At 38.9% G+C, this 15,607-nt stretch overlaps 1 protein-coding gene across 3 annotated transcripts in view; it reads left to right on the forward strand.

Annotated features, from left to right (window-relative positions):
- Positions 1-212: 212 nt before the first annotated feature.
- The window catches only part of Tasp1 (Taspase 1), a 35,748-nt gene continuing 20,353 nt past the window's right edge, over positions 213-15,607 (forward strand). The window contains exons 1-5 of one of the 3 annotated variants that reach the window (XM_083118711.1): positions 213-396; positions 4,653-4,720; positions 6,307-6,578; positions 9,359-9,438; positions 12,750-12,817. In XM_083118711.1, the coding sequence (XP_082974837.1) occupies positions 327-396; positions 4,653-4,720; positions 6,307-6,578; positions 9,359-9,438; positions 12,750-12,817 (558 nt within the window). In that variant the 5' untranslated portion in view covers positions 213-326. Of the gene's footprint in view, positions 397-786; positions 1,090-4,652; positions 4,721-6,306; positions 6,579-9,358; positions 9,439-12,749; positions 12,818-15,607 lie in introns of those variants that run through there. The other 2 variants (XM_083118712.1, XM_083118713.1) reach the window with 2 other exon arrangements.

Below are 15,607 nucleotides of genomic sequence, written 5' to 3' on the forward strand. Positions count from 1 at the left end.
ACCAATTGTGAAGAAAAATTGTTGACAATGTTTGAGATATCGGAGAAAGATATCATAGGATCTAATGTAAAGTTACACATGACATCATCTGACAACATTCTTTGTCCATGATGAGGTGAGGTAAATGCAGTGAAAATATGTGAAAATGTTTTGTACATCCTGTTGTTGCTCATATCCTAGCAACTGAATAATTTTGAAGGTCCACTGCCCTCATTAGCATAGCTTATGACATCTTTAACAGAGTTGCAGGGCACAAGGAATAACTAAGAATCAACTTCCCAAAAAGGATAAATCCTATTCTCTTTGCAACTTTGAATGCTAATAAAATGTTATTATGTGCGGGAAGGAATTTTCTGGTCGGGACAGGAAATTCTTTAAATCCCGACGTTCAGGATGGTAAGAATTCGCAATTTCCCGACTAAGTCGCGACAGCAAACATTAAAAATTTCCAGACTCTGTAGAAATCTCGAATTCTACACGTCATTTGCCCGTATTTGTTTTCTGCATTTCTGGAATAAAAGAAAACTAACAATTTCCGAGAAGTGTCAGATACCGAGAATTGACCACTTTTTAGAATGACCATTTGGAATTTCCGTACTGTTCCGAGATTCAGGAAACCATTCCCGAAATCGGGATTGGGACGGGATTTTTCCCCCGAACCCTTTCCGACTTTTCGGGATTCCCCACACCCCTACACCCGACATGATACGGACAAGCATGTTGCCTGCCGCAGGTGATCCACAAGTCATGCGGCGAGAAAGTTGGAACATGTGGTTGGAACTTTGAACTGGCAACATTGTTAAAAATGAAACATGCCGTTGTGTTAGCGCGAAAGCGCGATTATGGCAATATTTATATTAGTAAAATGGTAGTGTATTGTTCCTAACAATATCAAAGTTAAGACCTTTGTAGATAATCTAATTTTGTGTAACTAGTTCCTTGTGATTTTGTATGTGCACGTGAAACAACTGTGAAGCACGCAGCTGATTGCTGTCCGTTCAATGGAACAAGTTTTATCGTGATTTTTTTATAGTAAAGATTTTACACGAAGCGATGTTGCAATGACTGAATTTATAGGAGTACACGTTGGTAAGTAATGAACTAGTAGTTGCAGTTAAATAGGTATTTCATTGGTTATTGCAGTTAAATAGGCATTTCATTGGTTATTGTGTATAGTCCTACATGAGTTAAAACATGTTATGCGTTAGAATGAGAAAACATCGACAACAAAAGCCAAAATGAATCCACTTTTCTTTCGTTTTTGCACTTCAAGAAGAGAAATTAGTAAAGATCAAGGTCATTCCATGCCAAATCGTCACAGCTTCCGGCCCAAGTTCCTTTTGTTTCATTGCGATTTCATCATGTTAAGTATGCATTTTTTACATGGTTCGATTTCGATTTACATCTGTTAACACATACTGCAGAGTTTTAGCAATTGGTAACGGTCCCGATTGTTTTATGATTTCTTCTAGCACAAAGACTAATTATTGTAGAATTTTGGAGATCATTGCCACACGAAATGTGAACCTTGCTTAAAGTAATGAGCACTGTTTGGACTCGAAAAAAGTTATTTATGTTGAAAAAAACAACTTGAAAATTACCTTACGCACTTCTCATGGACAAGATATTGTCCGTCGACAAGTGACAGTAAATATCGTAGAAGTGTGGGAGTGAATGTAGAAGTAAATTGGAACCTTAGTAGAATGCATTTAGGGACTTTATTTCAATGCTAAGGGAACCTAATCTAACCTGCCTAACCTAACCACGAAAGCATATATTGAACAAAACCTTAAGTAATCGCTAAAACTCCGCAGTATGTGTTAACAGACGTACATCGAAATCGACCTATGTAAAAATTGCATTCGTAGAATGATGAAATCGCAATAAAACAAAAGGAACTTGGGCCTAGCAATTACTTACTGTGTGTTTCCATGACACTACTTTTCACTTCCATTTAGTACTTCTATATATTTCTTGATGCCAATATGTTCGATGATTTTGTTCCATACATGCTAGGTGGGTCAGGTTTAGTTCCCTTAGGATTTTTAATAATAACCCTGAATGCTTTCGTGGTTAGGTTAGGTGGGTAAGGATTAGGGTAACAGTTTCAGGTAACAGTCTGTAATAGGGAAAACACATTTCTTCAATTTTACAGGAGAAAGTACTTACGGAACTGAGTTTCTATAGACTTTTGAAAGGTTGTGGAAGTGTTTTCTCCCTTTGTTCAATTTATTCGCCCGGTAAAACATGTATTTTTCAACATTGATGTCTCTGCGATGCACAAAATCTCTTGCCTCCATTAACTTCGACTATGTGAACCAAATCATCCGTGCATTCGTTGACGTAACCCTGGTCAGTGTTTCCAACGACACCATTGTTTTCCCAGAACGACAATTTTTAACTTTGTTTGCCTAACCTAACAGAACCTAACCTAATGGTGCGTGGGGCTAATTATGAATGGTTTGTGGGGCTATCTGTGCATGGTTCGTGGGGAAAATCGAATGGTTTGTGGGGCTATGCGTGCATGGTTCGTGGGGCTATCTGTGCATGGTTCGTGGGGTTTTGGAACCCGGGAAAAAAATTATAGCACAAAAGTAGGAATTTTTCGGTTAAGATTGTTTGAAACACTGCATACCCACAGATGATAGACAGTGCTAGTCAAGATTTGCCCGCCATATTGCGTGTAACAGAAGCGAAAAAGCAACGAACAATAAATACTCACATTGTGAAAAATTACAATTATTTTAGTGAAAAAAGCAAAATCTCACCTTAAATAATGTTTCGCAATGCATAATAGGTAAGTACGAATGTAAAAAAGACTAAATGGGCGAGTGAGATGTGTTTTCCCTATAACAGACTGGTACCACAGTTTCATACATCGGAGACACATTTCTTCAATTTTATGCAAAAAACTACTTACGAAAATGAGTTTCTCCAAGGTTTACAACGTTCGTCGAGGTATTTTCTTCCATCGTGGAATATATTTGACCAGGAAATTGTGTATTTTTTAAGAGAAATATCTCACCGACGCTCAATTGCCATTGCTTTAATTTGCTTGCCCTATGACAACCGGATGCTGCACACGTTTGATGACGTAAGCCCCTGTCAGTGTTTCAAACCTTTCTTTTCCTCTTTTGTTACCTCCATGATCACAGGTTAAATTGTGATAATTACTTAATTTTTAACTGATTTTCGTGTGATTTCAGCAATTGTGATATATGTATTTAAGTTAATAATATAATAAGTTAATTCAACTGCATACACATTCGTTTATTGCTGTTCAGCAATCATCACACTTGAAAAATCTGAAGATATTGAGATTCATGAAATCATTGTGTTGTGAGACTTGCTGATAATTATTCTTTCACAATACACGGTTATGTACAGGGTTTTCACTAGTATAATGCCCAAGCCACAGTTTATCTGTTTGTCATTTATTACAGAGAAATGAACGCAGGGAAATTGTCATGCACAAACTGTTTGCAACACAATTAAATAGCTGTATACCTCATTCAATTTCATAAGTTCAAGAAGGAATGACCTAATAATGAAGAGGTTTTCTTCAGAGACATCCAGGGAAGTGCAGCAAACAAATAGTCCATACAAAACATTGACTTGGAAGAAATTAAACTTTTTGTAACTAGGACTGTGTGGGACAGGAATTGTTTTCAATCCCAACTTTTGGGATGGGAAAATTTTACAATTTCCTGACCAAACAGTAGGGAAATATTCAAAATTTCCCGACACTGTTGAGATCTCGAATTGTACACACTATTTTGCCTTAAATTATTAATTTTACATTTCTGGAATAACAATTAACAATTCTTAGAAGTTTCAGACACTTACAATGCAGAAAACACCGAGAATTAACCACTTTTAGACATGACCATTTGGAATTTCCCGAAGTCAGGATCGGGATGGGAATTCCTCCCCCCCTGGTACATACTTTTCGGGATCCTCCACACCCCTATTTGTTACTTCCATGTATAATTATGCTTATGCTTGGTGGTTAGGATGAGTCATAAATGTGAATGCTACATCACAGAAGGTTTTGGTCATCACATGGTCCATCTCCATCCTTGTGAGCCAATACATAGGCTATGCCACACTGTTTAAAACATTCAAATTTTGGGGGAATGGAGTAATTTTACAGAAAGTAGAAATTTACGTGAATGTATTAGTAAGACTTAAGTCTTGTATATTTTATCTGGTTCAACATTTAGATATTATTTTACTTGCTTCAAACAACATTGGCCTAACACATTAAAACAGGAAAGAGGCATTTTACTGCTTTATATATGTCCTCTCCATTTAATCCAAAGAAACCTGGTTTAAAAACATTTTTTTTTTCACAACCCTACCTCTATACCTCCATCTAGGGTTCCTGAACAGCAGATATTTATCTAAGTACAATACATAGCAATGAGTTAATGTGAGTGCCAAATTGTACTTATCTGTCATAGTCTGGTTTTGAACATGCATAAAGTTATCTTGCCAATGTTATATCTTTTTTACAACTTCATTGGTATCCTGTCAGGTTTTTATGTTGTGTGTATGTGCTTGATCTATTTTATAAGCATGTTTGTCATTAATTATAATTTTTCCAGTTTTTAAAGCACTTACCAGTAATTGTAAATTCATTGTATTTCTAGGTGCTGGTTGCCATGCAGATGATTTGCAGAAAGAATATAAGAAAATATGTTGCAAAGCATGCATTGAGGTAAGGCAAAAAGGATAATTTCATACCTGGTTGAAATATAATAGTATTTCTGATGATTTAGAATGCTTTCTATTATTTTATAAGCCTAATGTTCTAATTTTTATTTTTAATATTGAATAAGTGGGAATATTGAAATTTGATGCTTTGTAGTGAAAGCAAAGGGAGGTGTGTCTTCTGTGGAAATTGTAGTATTTGTGCTTCCATGTATTGTAAGGGAATTTAACTTATCTGACTGGAAGCTATTTAAGCTGCCATAGCTAAAAATTGTTTTGCAAGAGAGTTGATATGTTAAATTTTTAGGATGCTGTTTACCAAATTTTGTCTCAATCAGAATTACAGTGTTTTTCGTGGCCCAGTTGGCCGTGGAGTGGCGGCTAGCATGCCAGGAAGTAAGAATGCATCTGCAGGCAAACTGGATGCAACATCCGTGTAACTGGAACCGCTTGCTATATAATGATAAAAGCTCATACAATTACTTTGATAGTTACAATTAAAATGAACATGTACCTTGTTACAAGAGGTGTTGGAAGTGATGTCCTAATGCATCCACACATTTACGGCATCTTTATAGGAAATTTTCACTAACATGTATCAGTTCCTCTTCCGAAATTACTTCAATTTCTCTCCTGATATTTTCTTTAAATTTTTCTAATGTATAGCTTCAGGTTTAAAAGCTTCGTAGCTCACCACCCAAATGTCATGGACGTCTGTTTCTTGTTCAAGGCACTGGGGGGATTTTTGAGGAGTATGTTACAATCGTGCTCCAACGTCATCTAGTTTCTCCTCCGTAAGCACATGCCATTTAATCCTTCGTCTTATCTATAACAGACCCTGTTTCCCTAAATTTGTTCACAAGTTTTCGAGCACTGTCTCTGTGTGAAACAGGAACATCTGGGAATTCTGCTGCAAAATGCATTCTAACTTCCCTACAAGAATTCGTAATGACTAGTTATGGGTCGTTCCTTTTCAAGGACTCCATCTTTGGAACTGTGAACTGCTCGCTCCTTTGGAGTGAATGAGAAGTTCACCTGTGGTCATTCCTCGGAGTCGTGAGCTTTGTGTGTCGGTTGGTAACCACTCCGACAGTAGCAAAATTTGACTTCATTTGTCTGTGAAGCACATAGGTTACAGATGCTAATAATTTTTGTTGGTGAAATATCAAATTATATGTATTCACAAACATTTAAACGTTAATTCAATTAAACACACTAATAATTTTAGTTCATTAAGTGGGACCACTATTCATGGAATGCCTAATTTATAAATGTTAATTTTTAAGTATTGTATTTGAACTGGATTATATGATAACCAATCTACCAGTCTTACTTAAAATAAATTCACATACAACAACTTTAAAATACTGCCACAAAATTATGAATAAATTCCAGGATATTCGGCTGCAAAAGTGTCATGCAGCATGTTACAGATTCCGTCAGACATTGGTAAATTGTCGGCCGGTATTGGTGATTGAATTTGAACTGATACTTTTCCATACCAATATATCAATGTTAGCTCTCGGATAATTTTTACATTTAAAGTTAATCAATGTTTGTAGATATCTAATATATATGTGTGTATTTTTACAGGGAATGCAGGTGCTGAAATCAGGGGGCTCTTCTCTGGAAGCCGTTTCTGCAGCTGCAGTAGTTCTGGAGAATTCCTCCTTTACAAATGCGGGTTATGGTTCAAACCTCACGTGGCATGGGAAAGTTGAGTGTGATGCCAGCGTGATGGATGGTGCTACTCTTAACTTCGGTGCTGTGGGAGCAGTTCCCGGGATGTCTAATCCTGTCCTTATCGCTCGCCATCTTTGTGAGAAACAGGGCCAGAGCTTAGCATGCGGGAGAGTACCGCCTTGGTACGTAGAAACAACTGCAACTGAATTTAGGGGCTTCTTTTGTTAGATTTCTGTACAAGTTCTGGGTGATTGTCTAGTGTCATATAACCCGTAGGCAGGTAGGGTAACTGTCGTAGGAAAAGTGACTGTCTGCCACCTTTCACAGAAGATTGTTGAATGTTGTAGTACTGACCATAGGGCACCCAAAGAAAAGCTGTGTGACCTTCACTTCACCTTCAGAGGGCTTTTGCATCATGGAGTTGTTTAATTCATCCAAGCATCTAATCCACATAGACACCACTCCATATATTGATGTGAGGCTTGGGTGAAATATGATAAAAGATTGGAAATGCATTCTAAGATCATTCTCAATTGGCAAAGTAGCCTTCCTGCTACGTGGAATGCATCAGGCAAAGATGTCGCAACGTGACAGTGTTCACTGGACCAACATATAACACTTGTCTGTCCAGTTCTAGGAAAAAGACTCCAAAGTCTGTCCTTAATGTTCAAGTTTGCTTGTTTCATCAACAGGCTGAAACCCTCAGCATCAGCCAGTAAATTTGGACTGAATCAATTGGTAATAGCTTATTGGTGTTGATTAGGGAGATCATCACATCAAACCTTGAAGGCATAAGCACCGTTGCACATCAGTATTTATCTATTTATTAAAATTGAATTTCGGGGTGTAAGGGGTGACCTTCCACGTAGGCGCCCAAAAGTCAACCTCACTTCCACGTAGTGCACCCTGGACTAAAGACTAACGAGGCTCTGGCGACTGGCACTATGACCAGTATAATTTTGTGTGTGTTGTCCTGTTTGTTGTCCTTGTGTGTGCTGAGTGCCCGTTTACGGCCTTAGCTTTTAACAGAAGTCAGAACATTTTAACATTTTTAGTTATGCAACGCTAGAGTTGTTATTTGTAATGATAAGGGGCTGGCCCCCGTATAATGTGACGGGAGCAAAATAGCCTAAGTGCTGACGCTCCCAAAATTTTAAATTCAATATCAATATCAATAAAATTGAATTTCCAGTAACAGAAATGTTTTTCCTATATTCAATAAAATTCAATAAATTTTAACAAAGGAAAAAGTATTATACTGAAATCACCAATTTAAAGAAGTTGTTCCTAAAGGCCATATAATTTTAAAATTTCCATTCACAGATTATTAATTTGTGTGTGTAAGTAAATACATAGGTATATTATATAGAATTAACCTATAGCGGACGGAAGTGAATGAAAAAATGCAATATGTAGCAATGGTACATTCCTACAACCATGCAAAGTTTGTTGAAAATATTTTACCAGAATTTCGCTTCTAGCGTCCACTCTATGGGTGCTAGATGGACCAAATTTGGAGGGAAGCACCGTAAAAAACCAATGTATACCCAATTTAATAACATATATCCCATAATACTCAGAGGGACACAAATGACTTTTTCAAACTCTGCTTGTTAATTATAGTAACAATGGATTATATTGTTTTTTAATTTGAGTATTCACGTGTATACTAATGAACAAAAACACGTTATTTTCTGCCATGTGGTGCTGGGATATGTACTTGATCCCATGCATCCATAGAAGGTTTAACGAATTTACAGTTTTTCCAATTTAAAGAAAAATGGATAGTGACTCCTATAATAAATTATCTTCATTTAAACGCAATTGAATTTGACTCTTTTATCAACACAGACAATTTTATTCATCAATGCAGAATTTCTTCCAACTAACTTAGAAATCATCAGATCTTGTACATTTATTGAGGAGATGAATGAACCATTGAGGTCACAAATATTGGATATTTAATATCAGTTTGGTACACTTTCCGGCTTCAGTATTGGTAAATTAGTATGTGTACAATTTTCTAATCATTAGAGACTGGATTTTAAAGGGAAAAAAAATCTCTAAAAAGGGGAAAAAAGGACTATAATTTTTTGCACTCCACTTAAAGTACTATTTTAAATGAAAGTGCAATATACTATACCATACATATATAAAATGGGATACATTAAATTTCATATATGAATGGTATATATTGTGCTTTCATTTAAAATCATATTTTTAGTGAGTGCACAAATAAACTAGTCCTTTTTCATTTCCTTTTTTTGAAGGTAAAGTATAGCGAATAATCTTAACATTCATTTTGATTAAATCATCCTTGCAATATTTACCTCGTTCCATAGCTGCTACTTATACCTGGCTTCGCCATTTCACTGACACTCAATACTATCGTCACTGTCACACAGTTAAGTTAAAACTATTCCTCAAAAATTCACAATAAAAGTCTAAATCTAGCAGATAAGTACACTTTCAACCAAACAGGCATACCACTTACAATGCGTTTGTTGCTGCGTAAGCCCAGATCACATTGTTTCAACAATCGCTGCAATGTACTCCCAACTCTAAACTGCACCAAATAGACAATTGTTGAATGTTTTGTTCAGGGGAAAAACAGTCATACATAATATTTGATACCGTGTCAATAAAGGGACCAAGGAAGATGTTTTTTTCAAAAAGAGGGGAAAAAGGAATGTAGGCTGAAAAACCAGTCAATAAAGGGACCAGAAAGAAAAATGTTTGAAAAAAGGGAATGTGGGCTAAGAGGGAAGTCAACACCATGTAATCTTGTTGGTGGAAGATAATTAGCAATACTGCTGTTATATATTCCATGATCCGTGTTGAAAAATAGAAAAGGACTTCCCTTTAAAATCCGGCCTCTACTAATCATTATGTCCCTACTTATATGGATTATGTATGGCATTGACTTTAATGAGGAGTTTCATGTGCATGTATTTGTTTCCAGTTTTTTGGTTGGAAAAGGAGCCAGGGAATGGGCAAAAGAAGCAGGGTTAACAGACTACCTCAATAAAAACTTAGTTGCAGGTTTGTACTTTCAACCCATTCTTGAGCTTTGAACTGTAGTTATGTATTGTGTTGTATTTTTGATATTTTACATTGCTTTTCTGCTACTTTTGGCTATGATGATGAGGATGAGTGATGATTAGATGAAATTTATGAAGGGACACTCGCAAAGAACACCCATGCCCAGAGAACTGGGAACTTCTGTGGTGAGATTGAAAATTGATTAGTAAGCTGCCAATTGTAGAGTTATAAATATGGAGAAACTAGTATTCACTTTATCCGCGAAACTGTTTTTTCTTCTTTGTTCTATTAATTTCAGCGGCCACTGCCACCATCCTTGTTGGAACTCGCTATACTGTTGCTTGGTGTGCATCTTTTGTTTGTTGTTCTCCAAACAAAAGATGCATGCCAAGCAACAGCACAGCGAGTTCCAACGAGGATGGTGGCAGTGCAGTGGCCCATATTTATATACTACTGTGTCTCTTTTCCCAATTGTTAAATGTAGAGTTATGGTTTTTTTTATGTTATGGTTAAAATATGATTAAGTTTTATTCTTTTCTTTCAAATGTATTGGTATGTGACATAATTATATCTTTGTTGTTTAGCAGTTGATTGTAGTTTTTCAAGATTTATGATGTGGTTATATTTATGATGCCCAGATATTCATTTTACAAAATTTGCCATATTTGTTATAAATAGGTCCCAACAATTACGTAATTACATGTTTTTTTCAGTTAAAACCTTCAGATCAAATGAGTGAAATGTTGGCATTTCATGCCTAATAAAGGCTATAACTGTGCACTCTAAAGGATATATTTTACTCATAAATACATATATTTACAGGCATTTTAATTTTTAATACACATTTTAAATCATTGCATAAATACATGGTGGAATGTATAGCTCAGAACAGTCCTGTTGACAACAATTGGGATGCCTACCATTTGGCAGGATAACCCAGGGTACAATACAATCTTAGTTATCTTATCTTAGCTATTAACAGGGTGCTAAGTGGTGGCAATAAATCTGATGCCTTGGACACTGAGTACATAGTGGAATATTTGCCAATGGTGCAATATGCATCATTATTTTGTGCGAAGTGGAAAGAACAATATAAATACAAAGCCCAATTATGCAATGGCATTTGAAAGGAAACATATTTTTCTTCCTTACTGTTAGAAGAATCTTGTGTTGGAAAAATTACAGGAATATGTAAAATATTAATTTTTGATACTGTATTTGAGATATGCTGAGCAATTTGTTTAAAAAAGGATGGAAATGATGGTCATATGATGTTTTTGATGTTAAATATTTCTTACTTTAAATACATATTTTACTGCTTTTTTAGTACATAATTATCCGAGCCTTAGTTATTGCTACAAAGGTCAAGGGCTGTCGAGCATCTTTCCATTGAGTAATGCATTGTCAGCATGCCAAGACCCTATGCTTTGTATTGTATGGTTTTCTTCAAAGTCCACTCAACACTGAAATTTTGGGGGTCCACTCCAGGTTTTTGAACCCAGAATCACTTGCACCAAATGCTAAATTTCTTCCAGAAAACAGCAGCTTTTGAAAATTACACAATTAGTATGTCCGTTTCAGAAGAAAGAATATAAGTGTTCATTGACAGTGAAAGTTGATATAAACTGCTCGCCATTAAAAATGCAACACCCAGAAGGAGTAATCGGAATCGGACGAAATGTGCACAGTGTGTAGAGGAGAGGTGCAGAAGGAAATGATTAGGTGTTCAAGGCTGTCATGCATCATGTGCGCCTGCCATGCCATCTGGTAAGTGGTACCTGTAGCAGGTCAGATAGGTGCAGAAGAGCAGTGAAAGTGCATGGTCGTGAGTGTAGTGTGTTAAAATCGGTCAGCAATACCACGTCGTCGAATACGGCAGCGATTCCAGCATGTTTGCCAGTTCGATCGCGGCCGAATTGTTGCATACCGTGAATGCGGATTATCCTACCATGAGATCGGTGCCTGTGTAGGATCCAGTGATCCGTGTATGGAACTAGTGGGTCCAGGAAGGCACTGTAGAGCGACATAGAGGTTCACAACGTCCACGTCGGACGACGGAACGATAGGACAGACGTCTGATACGCATGGCCCTTACAGACAGAATGGCCACGTCAACGAGGATTGCGCATGAAGTACGGTATGTTTTACAATGTCCAGTGTCCCCACGAACCGTGCTTTGTCGTTTGGCGAACCGGGGAATTTTTTCCCGGCGCCCACTGTTGCAGATTCCTCTGACGCTAGAGCATAGGCGTTTGCGTCTGAGATGGTGCCAAGCCCGTTGTGCATGGATGGCGGAGTGGAATGCTGTAGTGTTCTCTGATGAATCCCGCTTCTGTATACAACATCATGATGGACGTACACGCGTGTGACGGCACCGTGGCACTAGGCTTCATGACGCATGCATCATCACACAGGGCCTTCATTGGGTATCATGGTATGGGGTGCCATCGGCATAGGTGTTCGTTCGCGTCTCGTATGCATTCAAGGGACATTGAACAGCCAACGGTACATCACACAGGTTCCCACCCCTGGTGCTGTCTCATTAATCCATACACTGCATAATGCCACTTTTCAACAGAATAACGCGCGCCCCCATGTTGCAAGGAATGTCCTCGCATTTATGGAAGCTAACCACGTGCTCCTGCTTCCTTGGCCAGCACGTTCGCCGGATATGTCGCCAATTGAACATGTCTGGTCCATGGTGGGTCGCAGGCTGGCCCTACTCAGGTTTTCGGCACGTAATGTTGAAGACCTCTGGCACCGTGTGGAAGCCGCATACTGCAAGCAGACATCGATATACTCATTCTGTCCATGCCTCGCCGTGTTGCAGCAGTTATTGCTGCCCGTGGAGGCTGTACACGCTACTAGCTCCTTAGGGTTATGCAACCATGTTCTACGTGTCACATGTCACGCCACCGAGCTCTAACTAATCATTTTCTTATCTTTTATGAACTACATATTTGCCAAGTTTCGTGTTTCTATCTCATTTCCTTTTGGGTGTTGCAGTTTTAATGGCGAGCAGTGTATATACATATACAAGTATGTTGACCATTTATGAACGGCTGAAAATTGGTGATTAAAATGTTTAGTGGATCCCTACCTCCTGGTGTTGCAGAGATATTTTCTCAGCACATTCTCACGGAGAAGGCAAGGGCCAATTCATGATGATCTACAATACCAAGATGGTATATTAGACAAAACCTGTGCTCTTATCCTATAAGTATTTTTGTTGGGTTTGACAAGGGTTCTAAATGGCGTGTGAGCATTTATTCCTGCTTGGTCCCACTCAATCTCACCCTGTTCTTTTACAGAAAAATCCTTGAAGTTACACCAGCACTACAAGAGAAAGTTGGAGAAATTTGAGATGCAAACAGGTAAGGTGAGTGTACCATCTAAGACCTCTTTGTTTAGCTTTAGGGGATCGTAGATAGGCTATGACAGCCTTTGGCCACTCGCTTGCTAAGTGAGAGGAACGTTATAAGAGAAAGGGGATTAGCTCTGAAGAGCAATGTCGACACTCGAACAGCAAGGGGGTTAGCCCCGTGAAATAACAACACACGGGCATCTATTTAAAAACACTACACATGACTGAACAGGTAGGGTGAGGAAAGACATAAGGAACGTTCGTTTACCTGTAGTTCTGCTGCAATCTCTTCTCTGCTGGTCCTCGTTGCGATGTGGCCCTACTCTGTAATAAAACGACGAGAGAGCAACTCCGGGCTTCAAACTTTATACTTTTGTAGACCGATATTCTGAACGATAAACTTTAACTTCCCGATCGTTCGTTCGCTCCTTTTTCTAACTTATGGCAACTATGGAGATCTCTCGTGATAACTAGATTCAATGTAAACTGTGGGCAACTAGAAACGGAGTTCCTTTGTAACTACTTCATCTGACGGAAAACTGAAGACAACTAAGAAAGAGATTTTCTCACGCAACCTATTTAAATAAAATTCGAACTATCGGCCGTTAAGACAGGTGACTCGATCGCATCCTTTGGCAACGGCGATTCTGAGGAAAAACTCAGATTGAGCTGGCCTAATGCACTGTCAGCGGAGATTTTCCACCTCCACTGAAGGTTGCTGGCGTGATTAGCTTTTAAGAAGCTCTTTTCCAGTGCTTCAGCGGGACCTTTTTTATACATGATTAGCTTATTTATTTATGCTACCTGGGTCCTAGGTTCGACTCACGCCTGCGGCATGATACAGCACACTGGCTTGGGGCAAAAAATTAGATTTACGTAGGGAAGTTAATTTCAACATGCTGCCAGAAAATAATAATAATAATAAATAAAAGTCGCGGGTACCCATCCTGTCCAGTCAAGGATAGCAAATAGTATATTTGCACAAAAACCAGAGAACAATCAAAAATGGCAAAATGGGTATACAACCAAAAAATAAACAACACAAAATCATGCAGATCATAAACCTAAACATGCTGGATTAAATAGAGAACATTGTTGTTTCCCGCGTCCTTGAGCGATGGGTGTACTAGACGGTTTCAACTGGCACCTGACAGAGCAGTCTCTCATGTCAGGTGCTGACATCAAACATGTTTATCACATATCACTCGGCACGTGCTGAAGCACTTGACACATGGAGCACATAAAAGCACTGTAACACACGTACGATAAAAAATACATCGCTTCTGGGCAAGATTAGTTCCATTGCGTACAGTTCCAAAAACATGGAGATTGTTTATACACCTTTAACGAGGAATGATGTCTATGTCTCCTAAAAAAAATAACTTGGTATCAAGACCCAAGGAAAAAATCATGCAATAAGATACAAGGTATCAACCTGAAGGGTTCACAAATGTAATGTTTAAATATCATTTCCCAAGAAATTGTAAAAAAATTGAAATGTTTGATATAGTATATATATACAAATGAGGTGTGTCACCTCCAAAAACCAATGTATGTTTATGAAATCCACATAATATTTGAAAGGTTAAGTATAGCAGAAAGCTTGTTAAAAAGAGTGGACAAGTCTTTTGGTGGGTCAGAAAAAAAACATACCTGAAGATACACACGTTAATTTGAAATTTATATACGAAATACTGGCTTACATACATAATGAGGCCAGCGGGACCAGAAAAAAGACACAATTGAACGTTCTTGATGTATTGCTGAAGTATACTCCATTAGCAATAGCAGGGGCTAGCGTTCATTGCAAATGGAGATCGGTGAACTGTTCTTGAAGATCCGGCGACGGGGTTCGAACCCACGACGATGCGACGCACACGTGATTTGACACATGCACAGATGAGGTTCCGGGAACTGGAACAAAGTTTATCCTATAAGTCCAGAAAACGTCACCGAAAGGCTATTCCTGGAAGAAAGTTCTTGCTCGCGTACAGTGGGAGTCCAGGAGCAACAGATATGCGAAAATGGCACTGGTAGCGTCCATTTCACGTATTTCGGTGATTGGACCCAAACACATGGATGTGTGCGATGTATGTTGGGCAAGCTGGGAACGGTGTCGAACCCACAAAGAATCCTGGCAGTCTGGGGGGGGGGGGGTGACACCGTTGAGTGCAAACTGGGCGCTGTCCTCTGGGTTCGAAGGTGAGCACTGGATGACGCACTTGGAGATGAGAGGAGGTGCAGAGTTGGGGCACTGGGGCCAAATAGTGAAGACTCAATGGGGGACGAATGGCGATGGTGACATGAAGCACTGAAGTGTGACGCTGGCATAGAGGCAGACCGGCGTAGACTTCGTTGGCATTACTGGTCATGAAATTGATGACACTTGGGGGTCATCCGGTTGCTACAGCTCTGGAACGGAGGGATCCATTCGGGGGTCCTGGTGAGTGCAAGCACGGACAGCAGCTGGGGATTGCTAGTCTGGGACAAGGTCCGGCGATTGCGGCCCATGGACAAAACACTTAGCAAGATGAGCCTGGGGGGAGGGTGGGGGGGTTGAAGGATGCACTTCTGTCCTGGAAGAGGGGATGCCTCTCTTGTAGTAGTCCTGGAGGCACTGGGCTGGAACTCCGAAGTCTGGAATCTGGTCCTTCCGGGGTGCTGGATTCCGCAGTGTTGGTCCGGGAAGAAATGCCGGCCTCAGTTGGTTCCGGGATGATACGAACATAGGTTAGGGTTTAGGAGACAGAGAAGTTAGTAAAAATAAAAAAAAGGAAACCTGTTCAGTCATTACTGTGTTTCTAA

Source organism: Lepisma saccharinum, chromosome 3 (assembly GCF_977018435.1).
Source record: "Lepisma saccharinum chromosome 3, izLepSacc3.1, whole genome shotgun sequence".
In the NCBI taxonomy this organism is placed as follows: Eukaryota; Metazoa; Arthropoda; class Insecta; order Zygentoma; family Lepismatidae; genus Lepisma; species Lepisma saccharinum.